Source organism: Stomoxys calcitrans, chromosome 1 (genome assembly GCF_963082655.1).
Source record: "Stomoxys calcitrans chromosome 1, idStoCalc2.1, whole genome shotgun sequence".
Lineage (NCBI taxonomy): Eukaryota > Metazoa > Arthropoda > Insecta > Diptera > Muscidae > Stomoxys > Stomoxys calcitrans.
This window is the reverse complement of record NC_081552.1, coordinates 74589866-74605816: the sequence shown is the minus strand read 5'-3', so window position 1 is coordinate 74605816 and position 15951 is coordinate 74589866. Positions and strand designations below refer to the sequence as shown.

At 34.1% G+C, this 15951-nt stretch overlaps 1 protein-coding gene across 6 annotated transcripts in view; it reads left to right on the top strand.

Annotated features, from left to right (window-relative positions):
• The window catches only part of LOC106085505 (CTP synthase), a 158520-nt gene extending 155815 nt beyond the window's left edge, over positions 1-2705 (top strand). For all 6 annotated transcript variants that reach the window (XM_059360434.1, XM_059360433.1, XM_059360431.1 and 3 more), the window contains exons 5-6: positions 19-520; positions 583-2705. In XM_059360434.1, the coding sequence (XP_059216417.1) occupies positions 19-520; positions 583-1588 (1508 nt within the window). In that variant the 3' untranslated portion in view covers positions 1589-2705. The remainder of the gene's footprint in view (positions 1-18; positions 521-582) is intronic.
• The last annotated feature ends 13246 nt before the right edge of the window (positions 2706-15951 follow it).

The window sequence follows — 15951 nt, the reverse complement described above, 5'->3', positions numbered from 1 at the left end:
TTTGGATCTCTCTTGCAGTTGTACCCCATATCACGGATGCCATTCAGGAATGGGTTGAACGTGTAGCTGAAACTCCGGTACGGGGAGTATCAAAGCCTCAGGTGTGCATTATTGAATTGGGCGGTACCATAGGTGATATTGAGGGTATGCCCTTTGTTGAAGCCTTCCGCCAGTTTCAGTTTCGTGTTAAGCGAGAGAATTTCTGTTGTGCCCATGTCTCATTGGTGCCCTCGCCCTCGTCCACAGGCGAGCCAAAAACCAAACCCACACAGAGTTCTGTGCGCGAATTGAGAGGTTTTGGTTTGAGTCCAGATCTAATTGTCTGCCGATCGGAAAAGCCCATTGGCTCCGAGGTGAAAGAGAAAATTTCGAATTTCTGTCATGTGGCCCCAGACCAAGTTATTTGTATACACGATTTAAGTTCCATATATCATGTGCCCCTACTAATGGAGCAGAATGGTGTCATAGAATTCTTGAATGAACGCTTGCAATTGCATATACAGCCCAGCAAGAGGGAGAAGTGAGTATCAAACCGCTATAGTAAAATTTTTCTATGTTGATAATTTTCTTTGTTTTTTGAAGATGTCTACAGAAATGGAAGGATTTGGCCCGACGCTCGGAAACATTGCGCAAAACCGTCAACATTGCTTTGGTTGGCAAGTATACCAAGTTCAAGGATTCCTATGCTTCCGTGATTAAGGCTTTGCAACATGCCGCCCTTGCGGTGGGCTACAATCTCAATCTCAACTTTATCGATTCCAGCCTTTTAGAAAATGAGACCCTGCAAGAGGCCCCTTCCAAGTATCACAAAGAATGGCAATTACTATGCGAAAGTGATGGTGTCTTGGTGCCCGGCGGCTTTGGTTCTCGTGGCATTGAGGGCAAAATCAAGGCCTGCAAATGGTGTCGTGAGAACCGCAAACCATTCTTGGGCATATGTTTGGGTCTACAGGCCGCGGTTATAGAATTTGCTCGCAGTGTTTTGGGCTTGGAAGATGCCAACACCACAGAAATTAATCCCAAAACAGCCAACGCCTTAGTTATCGATATGCCCGAACATCATACGGGACAAATGGGCGGCACCATGCGCTTGGGCAAACGCACCACCATCTTCTCCGATGAGCCCAGCATTATCCGGCAATTGTATGGTAATCCCAAAACAGTAGATGAACGCCATCGACATCGCTATGAAGTCAATCCCAAGTATGTGCCACAATTGGAGGAGCATGGTTTGCGCTTTGTGGGTTGCGATGATACGAAAATGCGCATGGAAATTATAGAGCTTAGAAATCATCCATACTATGTGGGCACACAATATCATCCAGAATATCTATCGCGACCCTTGAAACCTTCACCTCCATTTTTGGGTTTAATATTGGCTTCCGTGGGACGTCTATCCAATTATATAGCCCGAGGTTGTCGTCTTTCACCTCGTCAACAATCCGATGCTTCCTCTGATGAAGATGACTTGGCAAAGTTGACTACCATGAAATTGAATGGCATAGCCAAGAGATTAAATGTAAATTGCAATGGCAAACTATCGGCCTCCGAAGCTTCCGATAATGAATCCAAGCAACTGCAAGCCTAAACTGTGGACAATTCTCTTTACATTTGGAATTTGCATATTGACTTAAGATTTTAGTTTGTAAGCAAACAAAGATGCACTCTAACAAATGTTAATACCTTCCATTTGAGATTGGATAGATGATATTCCAAATATTTGTTCAATCTTAAAATGGTATGACCTTTGTACTCCAATGATCAGTGGTTATTGAAGAAAAACTATTTTTTACGTATGAAATCCTTGAAATGGTGTTTGGCTACTAGTTGAAATAATCGGGTATGACCTTGGTTTCGTTTGTGGTGGCCCGTATGATAGACTTCACCAAAAAAAAACTGTGAAACCATTTCACTAAAAATTTTATGGTGAATGCAATGTGAATTCCTCCTTATAGTGAAAATACACCTCAAAATCACAAAACAACTGTTGAATAACCACTTTTTTTATTTTTGTCACTAGTTTTTGGGTTCACTTCACTTCACCTCAGTGTGCCCTAAATTGAGATTTAAAAAACATCTACAATTTGGTCTCAATTTTTTATTTTTACTTGTCAATATGTTGGGGTTGATTTTATCAGCTGATCTTGTATGTATGTTCGAAATTTACAAAAAATTTTAAAACAAATTACAAGTCCAAGGTTTTCTTCTTCTTTATATCTTTTGTATCTTTGTTTCTGCAAATTGTAAGATATGTTTTAATTTTTCGAACTGTGACTTTGAAAAAATTATTTCGCGTGAATTGGCGGTCACCTAAATATTTATTTGGTGAAACGAATGTGAAAAGGGAAAACTATTTTCGGCGAAACTAAGGTCAAACCGTAATGTGTTTTTTTTTTTAATTACCTTTTTTCTGAGTCGAATTTACAAACACTCGTACGTACGCACATCCAACAATGAGTGGATATTGAAGGAAAGTTTTTTACGTATTTACATATGATATACTTAAAAGGGAGGGTGTTTAGCCACCTGTTAAAATAATCTGTTTTTTTATTTTGTATTTCCTTACTTCTTGCTTCCTCACATGTTCAAGTAAAAATATTACTAAATACTACATAAAGTTCTATGAATATCCAACGATCGATCTGCATCTTCAACAAGAAATTGATTAAATAAAACAAAAAGAATAAAAAGTCGAAAAAAATTAACCGATTGTGTTTTCTTTTTGTTACGCTCCTAGTTAACTTCTAAAAAAACCCTGGATGACTTATGATGGGTCGATTATGGATGGCAACTCAACTTGCTGCCAGAAGATAAAATCATGAAATAAAAATTAGTATAAAGCTTTCATTCAATATCAGTGTTTTGAATGTTCAGTATGCTGAATATGCACCTCTAGCGAAATTTTCGGTTGAAGCCAAGACGTTTATTTTGCAACTGAAAAATACAATGAATACAGAATGGCGACAAACATCGATTTTTAATTTTTGGCTAATAAAGTACACATGCGCTGTAATTAGTTGTTTTTATTTGCAAATAGCTCCATTTCATGTTGCATGGAACTACTAAAACATACATTTTCATTCATACATAGTTGCAAGAAAAAAATTCACCACTACCTATTATACAGCGGTCAAAAAAAGTATTCATCATTCAATGTTTTTTTTTTTAATAAGTCTACAAAAGACAATTGGAATAAAAACCTATTAAACTAATGATGCAGTAGTGCTTGTGTGATATATATGTACACAATTTCATTGTTTTTAAAGAAAAAAATAGTATTTATTGGAACAAAAAGGGCCATTTTACAGCTGAACACAAAAAATTAAACAAAAAAAGTATTCATCATTGCAAAAAACAAAAAAATAAATAACATAATTTAAAAAAATTAATACTTTGTTATTCGACCACCGCGTCTTATAACTTCTTTTAAACGGTTTGACATCGATTGGACTAATTTAGCGGTTATATTTTGGTCTATATTAGTCCATTCCTTCATTATCACCTGTTGCATTTGACTCTTGCTCGAAAAATTGCGCGTTCTCAATTTGCGTTCGAGATGTTCCCAAAGATGTTCAATTGGGTTCAAGTCGGGACTTTGAGGAGGAGTTTTAATGACTTTGGGGCAGTTATACAGCATCCACATCTTGGTATTTAAAGCAGAATGTTTGGGGTCATTATCTTGATAATATTGAAAGTTATTACCAAGCCCAAGTTTTACAGCACTATCTTTTAAATTCCTCTTTAAAATGTCAATGTAATACTTATGATCCATTACTCCATTAATAATTTCAAGATTTCCCGCTCCTGAAGCCGCCATACACCCTCAAACCATTAAACCACCTCCACCATGTTTTACAGTAGCAACTGTGTTTCGTTCTTCAAGCTCTGTATTTGGTTTTCTGTACACTATGACCTTTCCATCGCACCCAAAAAGATTAAACTTGCTCTCGTCTGCAAAAATGACTGTTTTCCAAAATGATTCGGGCTGTTTTACATACATTTTTGCGAAGTTTAGCCTTTTCACTCGGTTTATTTTATTTATAAAGGGCTTCTTACGTGCAGTTCTTCCTCTGTAACTATGCCTTTTGAGTGTATTTCGAATTGTTTGTGTAGTAACTTCCTTCCCTAAATATTCCATAGTGTTTTAACGAAGAATGGTCGCATTTGTCTTCGGAGTTTTCTGAACTTGCCGCACTAGCCAACGCACATCTCCAACTGAAAGTGCTTTTGGTCGACCAGATCTTGGTTTATTGTCAACAGTTTTCGTTTCTGTCCACTTTCTGATGATGGATTGTATAGTAGATCGTGGTCTATTTAATATTTCACTGATAGTTTTTTGAGTTAAACCATTCCTGTGGTGTTTTATTATCAAAACTTTTACCTCATCAGAAACCTCGTTTTGCTTACGACCCATTTTGACAAAAACTATATTTTCAATGAAATTAAATATTTGCTGTCAAGGGCAAAGCCTCCTTTACTAAATAAAACAGAAAAGGGGGATTCCCAAATAATATTTGAATTTGACTTTGATGATAGCACATCATTGATGAATACTTTTTTTGTTCTGTTTTTGGTGTTATTATATGAAATTGCATTTTTTGCGCTAATTAAATTTATTTTTTGAATTTATTTTAAAACATATTACGAAAAATAAACTATTGCATAAAACTGCATTATTTGTTTACTTTAAATTTTCTTCAATTACCCAAAATAAGTGAATTTATTATCAATTTTGCTAATGATGAATACTTTTTTTGACCGCTGTATGTATGTTCGCATACTTTTCCAGTAAAAATTTGCAGGAGAGTAAGAGCCATCCCTCTTTTAAAAATTTGCAAGCAAAAGTACGCGAACGACTTCCAGTGAAAACTTCCAGAAAAACAGCTGATTTTTGTTTTGATTGGTTTTTTATTTGCTTGCTTGGAAAACAATTTTTTTTAAATAGAAAATTCTGGCGATACTTTTGAGGTATTTTAATTAGATAAATGTCAATTTATTGACAAAAGGTTAGGTTAAAAAGGTTAGAAGGGGAGCCATTTGTATATCCGTGATCTTCGTGCCGCTGGACAGCCATCACAAATTCCCGTGCAATCCCATGGCAGCCGGTTGTACGTACCGCATAGGCCCGATGGAGTCTTTCAGTGTACAACACCTGCTAAAACAACCGTGCACGAAGCTGCAAATGTCATCCGTGGCGTCAAGTTGCCCAAAGCGCTGGTTCCAGACAGAATATCTACATTGATGCTGAAGAATCTGGATCTGCCTGGAGTCGATTACCTTACAACAGTCCTCAGCCTATCTGAACACTATTATAGTTCGAAGATGGGCAGTCTCATCGCGATACTGAAACCTGAAAAAGACACGAGCAAAGGGAGTCGTACAGAACGATTTACCTTCTCTCATCAGTAGCCAAGACGCATGAGGGATTACTGCTTTCGCTCCTCTCGTTGGACAATTTCCATTCGCCGAGCATCAGCATGCATTTCGAAGGCTGCGTAGGACTACAACGCTTAACATGCCATCACTGAATACAAAGGCACACTTGTTGTGCTGACAAAGATACCTTGGACTAACCATCTAATGCTTTTGGATATTGTGGCTAGATAAATTGCTACGACCACTGATGTGAGGCTAAGGGAGTTTTCTATTTGGTCATGTGGTGGCTACGGACACTTTGCTATCATTGAAGATATCTGTATCCGTTCATAATTGGCAGACTAATTTGCACTAATTTTTTCTAATCCCTTGCGTCACTTGTTTAAATGCCCAGCTAGACCCACTCAATCCCAAGGCAGCATCTTCCCTCTTTAACAATTTCAAAGGAACTGAGTTGGTTTCATCGTAGCTCTCCGATGAGGATGATTCAATCAAAATACTTAAGAAATCGATATTTGCTCTTTTCTTGGTGTCTGGAAGGATACAATGTTTTAATTTGTCAAGATTTTTCAAATAACTTAACTTCTGGCGTAGAACAACCGACTTGAGGTAAAATTACAACTTCATTTGTCGAGTTTTCTGTATCTGAACACTAGCTGCTGCCATGAATCTTCATTAAAAGTAAATAAAAATGAAACAAATTTAATAATTACCAATAAACAATATTTATATTTTTTACTTACCTTTGCCTTTTTGATCCATTTTGGCGTTAGCTTTCATGTTACGGCTGCTTTTCATAAAACAGCTGAACTTTACAAAACATCTTTCAGAGTTGCAAATTACTGCTGGCAAAAAAAGTCCCAGTAGAAATTTGCAGGTTCTCTAAATTCTTACCGTCGCGCTCTCTTCTACTGGCGAATAAACTATGTGAACGATTTCCAGCAAAAAATTGTGCAAATTTGCACTGAGTTCCCGAACACAGCTTATGTCACCCTGTTAAGGGTGATGAACTGAATTTTGAACATTGTGCATGGAACGTTATTGTTGTAGCAGTGTGTTGTACACTGAAGTGGCAGCCCTTGCCGATGCCAATCCATACGTACGTATTATGGATATCATGACTAAGACTGGGGGACATTCAGTGAATTTACTTAAGGCCAAGAAATTAAATTCATTAATTCCATTAGGTTTAGAGTATTTTTCTCCAGCTTTTTTCTTGTTTTTCGGATACGTCTGCACAGTTAATTAATAAGCACAGTAGCTTGCTTTTCTAATATGAACAAAAATGTTCGCAAAAGTTTTATACGAATTCATTGTTATTGATAACACTCTTCCTATGTAATTACGTACATCTTATTTAAATTTTTGATGATTGAAGTTAAAATAAGAAGAATTTCAGGCTATAGGAAGAAGTTTTTTTTTTTTGCCTATACATCTTTGCTTTTCAGTTTTTTGGGAAGAGTTATCAATGAAAAGAAATAGATAACGATTTATGCTAACTAGGATCACAGACTTGATGCAAAAATTAGGAATAAAAGAAGAAAATTAAGAGAAGAGAGAATTTTGAGGGTACCGTAAATGAGCCTTGGTACTACGTTCTTTTAAGAGAAACAATTTCGGAAATCCGTTTATTCTCTTATTAAAATAGAGATGCCGTATTCAAAAATTTAGTGAGTTTGCCGATTAAAACCTCATTTTTCGTAAAAATGCACCTGGCAGCATTGGTAACAGTCAAATAAACATATGTTTCATTAATTATTACAAACTAAATAAATCTGTTGAGCAATAGTGAAAGACAATAGCTGAAATGATTTGTATTAAAAAAAAAACATGATTCTCATATAAAGGTTGGTACTAAAGGGTGATTTTTTTGAGGTTAGGATTTTCATGCATTAGTATTTGACAGATCACGTGGGATTTCAGACATGGTGTCAAAGAGAAAGATGCTCAGTATGCTTTGACATTTCATCATGAATAGACTTACTAACGAGCAACGCTTGCAAATCATTGAATTTTATTACCAAAATCAGTGTTCGGTTCGAAATGTGTTCAAATTTTGTTCAGCGATGAGGCTCATTTCTGGTTGAATGGCTACGTAAATAAGCAAAATTGCCGCATTTGGAGTGAAGAGCAACCAGAAGCCGTTCAAGAACTGCCCATGCATCCCGAAAAATGCACTGTTTGGTGTGGTTTGTACGCTGGTGGAATCATTGGACCGTATTTTTTCAAAGATGCTGTTGGACGCAACGTTACGTTGAATGAACACATTTCGAACCGAACACTGATTTTGGTAATAAAATTCAATGATTTGCAAGCGTTGCTCGTTAGTAAGTCTATTCATGATGAAATGTCAAAGCATACTGAGCATCTTTCTCTTTGACACCATGTCTGAAATCCCACGTGATCTGTCAAATACTAATGCATGAAAATCCTAACCTCAAAAAAATCACCCTTTATATTCGGTTTTCGCGTTGAAAGTCCATATAAAAAATGGCAAAGGCTTCTGGAAAGATGGGCTTATTTTACTTATAAAGGCTGGTACTACGTTCTTTTTTACGGAAAAATTTCCGAAAGCCGTTCACTCGGTGTTTGACAAGGTTGATTTTTTTGGGTTTCTTTAGCCAAAATGTTCCCATTTACACATAAAAAAAATAATATGGCAAGAATTTATTATTTCGTGCAGATTGATTGAGTTGCATGTTGTAAAAGAAATATTTTTATTTATGGATCCACAAACACTTTATTTTTCCAACCAGAGTAAATACATTTGAGCAACATCACTAACACTAACAAACACCCAATTACAACTAGAAGTTTGAGACCATCGCGCTTATTTTGCATAAGAAAATGACTTGTTGTACAGCGACTGTAGTTGTGCTTTCAATCGGCGTCCCGAAATGTAAATTTCCCTAGATGGAAAAACAAGTTATGACGAAACGAACACATTTCGGCAAATTTTTTCGTTTATTTTTTTTTATATGGAGTTTCAACGCGAAAACCGAATACAGTACCGGCCTTAACTGTGAAAATACTAGAAAATCTAACTATTTTTACAAATAAATGCTGCATTTATCTCTTGTTAAATTGTTTTGTGTTTCATTATTTATTAATTACGAAGGGGTGGGTTTTGGTTGAAATTACAACAGACATGCATTTCAGTACGACCAAACGCCCACATTTGTGTGTACACATGCACGTAAGCAGCTGATAAATGGCAACATTTTGGCCAAAGAAACCCAAAAAAATCAACCTTGTCAAACCACCAAAGAACGATTTTTGGAAATTGTTCCGTAAAAAAGAACGTAGTACCAACCTTAACGAAGAATTAGAGAATAACATCATCGTTAGTGCATACGAGTTTTTTGTTGACATATTTAATTAAACGATGTTCGCTATGAGTTGCAGAATTGCGGCACTGATCCATCCATTGAATACATTTCGAAATGTGGCTGAGCTAGCTCGCAATTTTGTTATTACTCTACTAATATGTATATGACTGTTTTGTATCTAAATGTAAAAAAAAAAACGATTATGAAAAGTATACATTCAGTGGTGCTTATGAACATCCACTGAGACACACCGTTACATATGTCTACTCTGAAATTGCAGTACTACTGCTGTAATAGCTAGCAGTAGTTCACTGCTAGATACTCACACTAGATACTCACAATTTGTATTATTAAATAACAATTTAATTCGTGAATTAAAAAAATGTTTCACGTATTCCTTCGTACCATGATGCAAAAAAAAGAAAGATCGGATTTCATACTCAAATATAATTAAAGCAGTTAACAACTTGTTTGAAAAGCATTTTATAAGTCAATACCATGTTAGTACCAATTTAGGTCTTCATTGTTCCTGTGTATGTAAACTCAGAAAAGACTGTAGTGGATTTCTGTAAATTGTTTTAAACCTCGTTTACACTGCTCTTTAAATCCGGATTTAATGGCTCGATCATCTGTTTTCTTTTTACATATAAAATCAGTTGACGAGAGACTTAAATCCGGATTTAATGTGCAGTGTAAACGGGGTTTTAACGAGAATCGTTTAGTTAAAATGTGATAACAGAAAAATTAACGAATTTGGTATGTAGTAGCTGATAATCGACGTCATTAAAATCAACTATTTTCGCTAACAAATAGAAAATCGTCAACTAAACGGCGGAGAGTTATTTAGTGATTACTTTAACGACGAGAAATGAAAATCATTAATTACAGTGGCTTTAGAGTATTTTTCTCTTGTATTTTGCTAAAACATTTCAGATATGTCTGCACAATCATTAAATAAGCGTGCTTTTCGTAAAATGAAAAAAAAAAATGTTTACAAAAGTTGTATACGAATATCAATACCCATTTATTCGTACACAACTTTTGTGAACATTTTTATACCCTCCACCATATATACTAATTTCGTCATTCTGTTTCTAACACCTCGGAATATGCGTCTAAGACCCCATAAAGTATATATATTCTTGATCGTCGTGAAATTTTAAGTCGAAATAGCCATGTCCGTCTGTCTGTCGAAAGCACGCTAACTTTTGGAGGAGTAAAGCTAGCCGCTTGAAATTTTGCACAAATACTTCTTATAGGCGTAGGTCGGTTGGGATTGTAAATGGGCCAAATCGGTCCATGTTTTGATATAGCTGCCAAACAAACCGATCTTGGGTCTTGACTTCTTGAGCCTCTAGAGGGCGTAATTCTCCTCCGATTTGACTAAAATTTTGCAAGTAGTGTTTTGATATCACTTCTAACAATGAGTCACTTCCAATGCTGAGTTTGGTCAAAATCGGAGCCTAAGATAGCTGCCATATAAACCGATCTTGGGTCTTGACTTCTTGAGCTTTAGAAGGCGCGATTCTTACGCGACTTGGCTGTAATTTTGCATGTGGTGGTTTGGTATCACTTCCAACATTTTTGCGAAGTATGGTCCAAATCGGTCCATAACCTGGTATAGGTGCCATATAAACCGATCTTGGATTTTGACTTCTTCAGCCACTAGAGGGTGCAATTCTTATCCGATTTGGCTGAAATTTTGCATGATGTGTTTTATTATAACTTCCAACAACTGTGCTGAGTATGGTCAAAATCGGTTCATAACCTGATATGGCTGCCATATAAACCGATCTTGGGTCTTGACTTCTTGAGCCTCTAGAGGGCGTAATTCTCCTCCGATTTGACTAAAATTTTGCAAGTAGTGTTTTGATATCACTTCTAACAATGAGTCACTTCCAATGCTGAGTTTGGTCAAAATCGGAGCCTAAGATAGCTGCCATATAAACCGATCTTGGGTCTTGACTTCTTGAGCTTTTAGAAGGCGCAATTCTTGTCCGGTTTGGGTGTAATTTTGCACGTTGTGTTTTGGTATCACGTCCAACATTTGTGCGAAGTATGGATCATGACTTCTTGAGACGCTAGAGGGCGCACTTATCATCCGATTTGACTTAAATTTTGCGTGAGGTATACCTGCCATATAAACCGAACTGGGATCTTGACTTCTTGAGCCTCTAGAAGTCAAGATCCCTACAATATATGTGTGCAATATGGTCTGAATCGATCTATAGCTTGATACAGCTCCAATATAAACCGATCTAGAGAGAGCAATTCTCATCCGATTTAGCACAAATTGTGTACAACGGCTTCTCCCATGGCCTACAATATATGTGTGCAATATGGTCTGAATCGATCTATAGCTTGATACAGCTCCAATATAAACCGATCTCTCGAGATTAGGAGTTTTAGATACAAACTTCTCTTGTGTAAGTTTCAAGTCTATCTGAATCTTTATTTCAAATTTTCCTTAACGCTAGCTTAATAAATAAATGTTTACAATTAGCTGATGAATTCTTCATAGTATATGTTTTCATTATGGCTCGCTATGGGTGGTCAAATGATATTTGCATTGATCTCTGTTTCTCTGTGGCTGGTTGGGGTAAATGGATTTTGTATATACAAAATCCATTTGCGACAATTTCGTTGATCATGGATTTTTGCTAATGCTGCAAAAATCCATAGTCATAATGAATTAAAATTCTGCGGACAGCGTGGGTGGCCCTGTAACTCCCCCAACGCTTGTTTCGGGCTCCGTCCTCGGAGTCGATGATAGATTTAACTTAAATCTTTTTACACTTTGATATGAAATAAGTATAATTATAATTGATATTAACAAATACAGACATGTATAATGGTAATTTGACACTTTTTGATGTTTTTCAATTTTGTTTCTATTTTGGACATTTTTTGTGTCCAATATTTCCATAGTAAGTTCTTCTTTGGTTGTATTTGTAAATGGTATAGCTTTAATAAACTCAGGGTTTAAATAATGGTGTTTAATAGTGTTTTCGACATTTGTAAAAGATTGATTTTTAAGGTATAAAGTACAATTTTTGTATTTAATCCATTTTGTTCCTTCTACAAAAATATTATGACCACAAGTAGTTTTCATTTTGGTTTTATGAAATTTCTGTATTACAATAGAGCCTGGCGTTATAATTTTTATTGTTTCTTCTGCCTTTTTCTTAATTCTAATGCAATTTTTTATTATGGATTTTGTAAAAATATCGATAATACATTCATCATTTAATTTTACAAGATTGCTTGCTTTTTCCGATTTCTCATTAAATTCGTAAACAATACCGTCTTTTAACAATATTTCTTTGTGCTCAAAACTAATTGTTTCATTTTTATCATCCAAAATTTCAAAAAGACGATATTTTTCATATTTTTCTTTTCCGTATTTAGGAATTAATAGAGTAAATATAATAATATTATGCTTATATAGTAATGACACTAAATCAATATTTTTAAATTCTTCGTCAGATTCTATCAGTTTTGTTTCTTGGTCTGTCAAAATATTTCTTGTGAGGATACCTAATCGGCTGGTCAAAATAACGTCCTCTATTGTGTCGATAAAATGAAGTAAAGAATTAATGTCATTGTGTATTTGAAAACATACTTTCAAATAGTAATAATGTTCCCTAATCTGAGTATTTAATACAAGACTTTTTATTTGGCTGGAAATATATCTTTCAATATTCAAAATATTTTTGTTTAGAATTTCTATCTGTTCCTGTAATTCCTTGTTTATTTTAATTTGTTTGTTATTTTCATTAATAAGTTCGGTATTTTCTGTATCTAAATTATGTAATGCATTATAGATTGCTTTTTCATCCTCACTGTCCATGGTTCCTGCAATAACTTTTAATGTTTTCCCTAATAAGTCAATTAATCCTCTTTTATTTCTTATTTTTGGTGTTAAAGCTTTAAGTTTTGTATCCAGTTCCCTAAAATTCCTAAGCAACGTCCTATGTATATAGTCATTTTTTGTGTCACTTGGTAGCGTTTCATTTAACATCTTAATATTAACTTCTATTTGGTTTCTAGCAACTTCTAGTTCTGTTATATTAATTATGTGTAATACTTTCATATTATACTCAATAAGCCGCACTTCATCCACTTTGATTGGTAAATAACCATTGTTGTTGTCCAAATCGATTATTTCGATATTCTCCGCATGAATTCCATATATCAAAATTATTAGTACCAACAAAGTTGTCATTGTGATCTAATAGAATATAAGATCAAGGAAGACCAATTTAGACAATTATAATAATTATTTGTTATTTAGATATATATATATATATATATGTATAAAATTAATGCAGTAATCTTTAAAATTCGATTTTATGCTCCTGTATTGTTGCTACTAATTATTTCGTTTAACAGCATTACCCCTTCTAGTGGTTTGTTGCACTGGGAATCTTACGTTCTGTGCGTTTTGGAATTTCTTTTTCTTTTTAACATGTGTTTTATAATAAATTTGTTTTGAATTTTGGTCTTTTAAATGAGAGTCGTCAATTTTCCTTCCTTCTATTTTCCTGAATTTCTGATAATTTTTGCCTCCTCTAGTCTCTTTGATATAATTGATGCCGTCTTCTAGAATTTTTTCTCCTATCCTTGATTCATTCAGTTTATTAATTACTTGTTCCTTTTTCTTTAGCATCCTATCATATATATCCGGGTATTGAGATTCATTAATCTTCCCTTGAATAAAATCAATTGGTTTTATATTTGTTGTACTATGTATAGTATGGTTGTAGAAACCATTTATTTGAATCATCTGTTCTTCTATAGAAATGTCAATTTTGCTTTGCTTGAGAATTCTTAAATGTTCATTGATAGTATTATGTAGCCTTTCAATATCGCTATTGCTATTATGATTTAAACTTGATGTAAAGTTAATTTCAATATTCTTTTCTTTTAAGAACTCCATCATTCCATGTGATTTCATTCCGAGTTCGTTATCTGTTACAATTTTTTCAATATTTCCATAAGAGCTTAAATATCTTAAGATGCATTTCCTAAATTCGGGGTCTGATCTATTGGTAACACGAGTTATAAGTGCTATTTTACTAAATTTGTCTATCATGGTAACAAATATACTTTTATTTATGGAATAAAATACATCCATATGGATAATTTCATGTGGTCTTCTAGGGGTTTCAGATATTTTATAAGGAACTAGATCTGGATTCCTTTCGTATTTTGACAGCATACAAACTTCACAATTGTTTATAAATTCCGATACTTTCTTATACAAATATGGGTAATAATATTTATCTTTAATTTCTTTGTAGTTTTCATTGCATCCTCTATGGTTATTTTTCAAATGTTCATTAGAGATTATCTCTTCTAAATACTCCTCGTCGAGGATATCAATTAATTTCTTGAGACATCTGACAATTTTTAGATTACTATAATCTTTAAATAAGATTGATTTTAATTTATTAAATATGTCATCATCTACAAATAGTGCGTTTGTTTTTTCGTGATCAAAATGATTTTCTATAATTGTTTTCAGGAAATCATCGTCAAATTCCTTTGCCTTTATTACTTTTCTTTTGTGGTTATGTATGACTGAGTTTCTAATTGATACAGCGCCTGATATTATTTTTTGAAATATAACTTGATTGTCATAAATATTTATTGGTTTTTGCAATTCCTTAATTGAATTTAGATTTTCATTATTGTTAAAATTTTGATTTGATGATATGGTATTATTAATTTCAATTCTACTAAGACAGTCTGCCACCTTATTTAGGTGTCCTTCTTTATAGTTTATTTCATAATCATACTCTCCTATTTGAAGTCTCCACCGCATTAATTTCGAATTTGGCTCTTTTAAGTTATTTAACCATATTAGTGGTTTGTGGTCAGTAAAAAGTTTAATTTTCCTGCCATAGACATATGGCCTAAATTGTTTTAAACACCATACAATTCCAAGACATTCTTTCTCAATGGTGGAATAGTTTATTTCGTGTTCATTCAAAGTTCGAGATACGTATGCAATCGGTTTATCGTTCTGCGATAGAACTCCTCCAATAGCAACATTGCTCGCATCCGTAGTAATTTCAAAAGGTAAACTGAAGTCGGGATAAACTAATATTGGAGCATGAACCAACTTTTCCTTCAAAATGTTAAATGCATCGATGTAATTTATATCTTTTATATCTAAAATCGAGTCCTTTTTCAAGTATTTAGTCATGGGTTTAGTAATGTGTGCATAATTTTTTATGAATCTTCTATAATAGCCCGTCATTCCCAAGAATCTTTTTATTTCCTTTTCAGTTCTAGGAATTTGTAATTTTCTTATAACTTCAATTTTAGCTTGGTTCGGGGACACGCCTTCTTCATTTACTGTATGACCCAAAAATTCGACTTCTTTCCTGAAAAATTCACATTTATCTAATTGAATTTTGAGCCTTGCATTTCTTAATTTGTTAAGCACTGATTTCAAATTTTTTACATGTTCTTCTAGTCCATTGGAAAATACAATAATATCATCCATATAAACCATACACTCCCTTTTCGAAACATTTTCCCTTAAAATATTATCTACCAATCGTTGAAAAGTGCTCGGTGCATTTTTCAACCCGAATGGCATTCTATTAAATTCATAATGGCCGTTATCTACTGAAAATGCAGTTTTTTGTCTGTCCTTTTCATGGACTTCGATTTGGTGAAAACCGCTTTTGAGGTCAAGAATAGAAAAATAATTCGATTTTCCTAGCTTGTCTAATATATCTGTTATATTTGGAATCGGATAATTATCCTCAATGGTTTTATCATTTAATTTTCGATAGTCAATGACTAATCTAAATTTCTTCATGCCCGATGCATCTGATTTCTTTGGTACAACCCAAACAGGACTGTTGTATGGACTACTGCTCGGTGCAATAATTCCATTACTTAACATTTCCAAAATCTGTTTTTGGATTTCATCTTTGTATACATAAGGGTACCGATAAATTTTACTTCTTATTGGTATTTCATCAGTGGTATCTATAGTATGCTTAATTTCGTGGGTAAAAGTCAATTTTCCATTATCAGAAAGTAAAACCTTAAAATCCCTAATTAGTTTCTCCAATTCTAATCTCTCCTTAGAATTAAGGTGTTCGGTTCTAATTTTCTTTAGAACTGAATCAACATCTATAATTTCGCTATTGATTTTTCCACTAATATCATTAATATTATGAATTTCCGAAATTTCTTCATACGTCAAAATCACTCCTGTATCTAA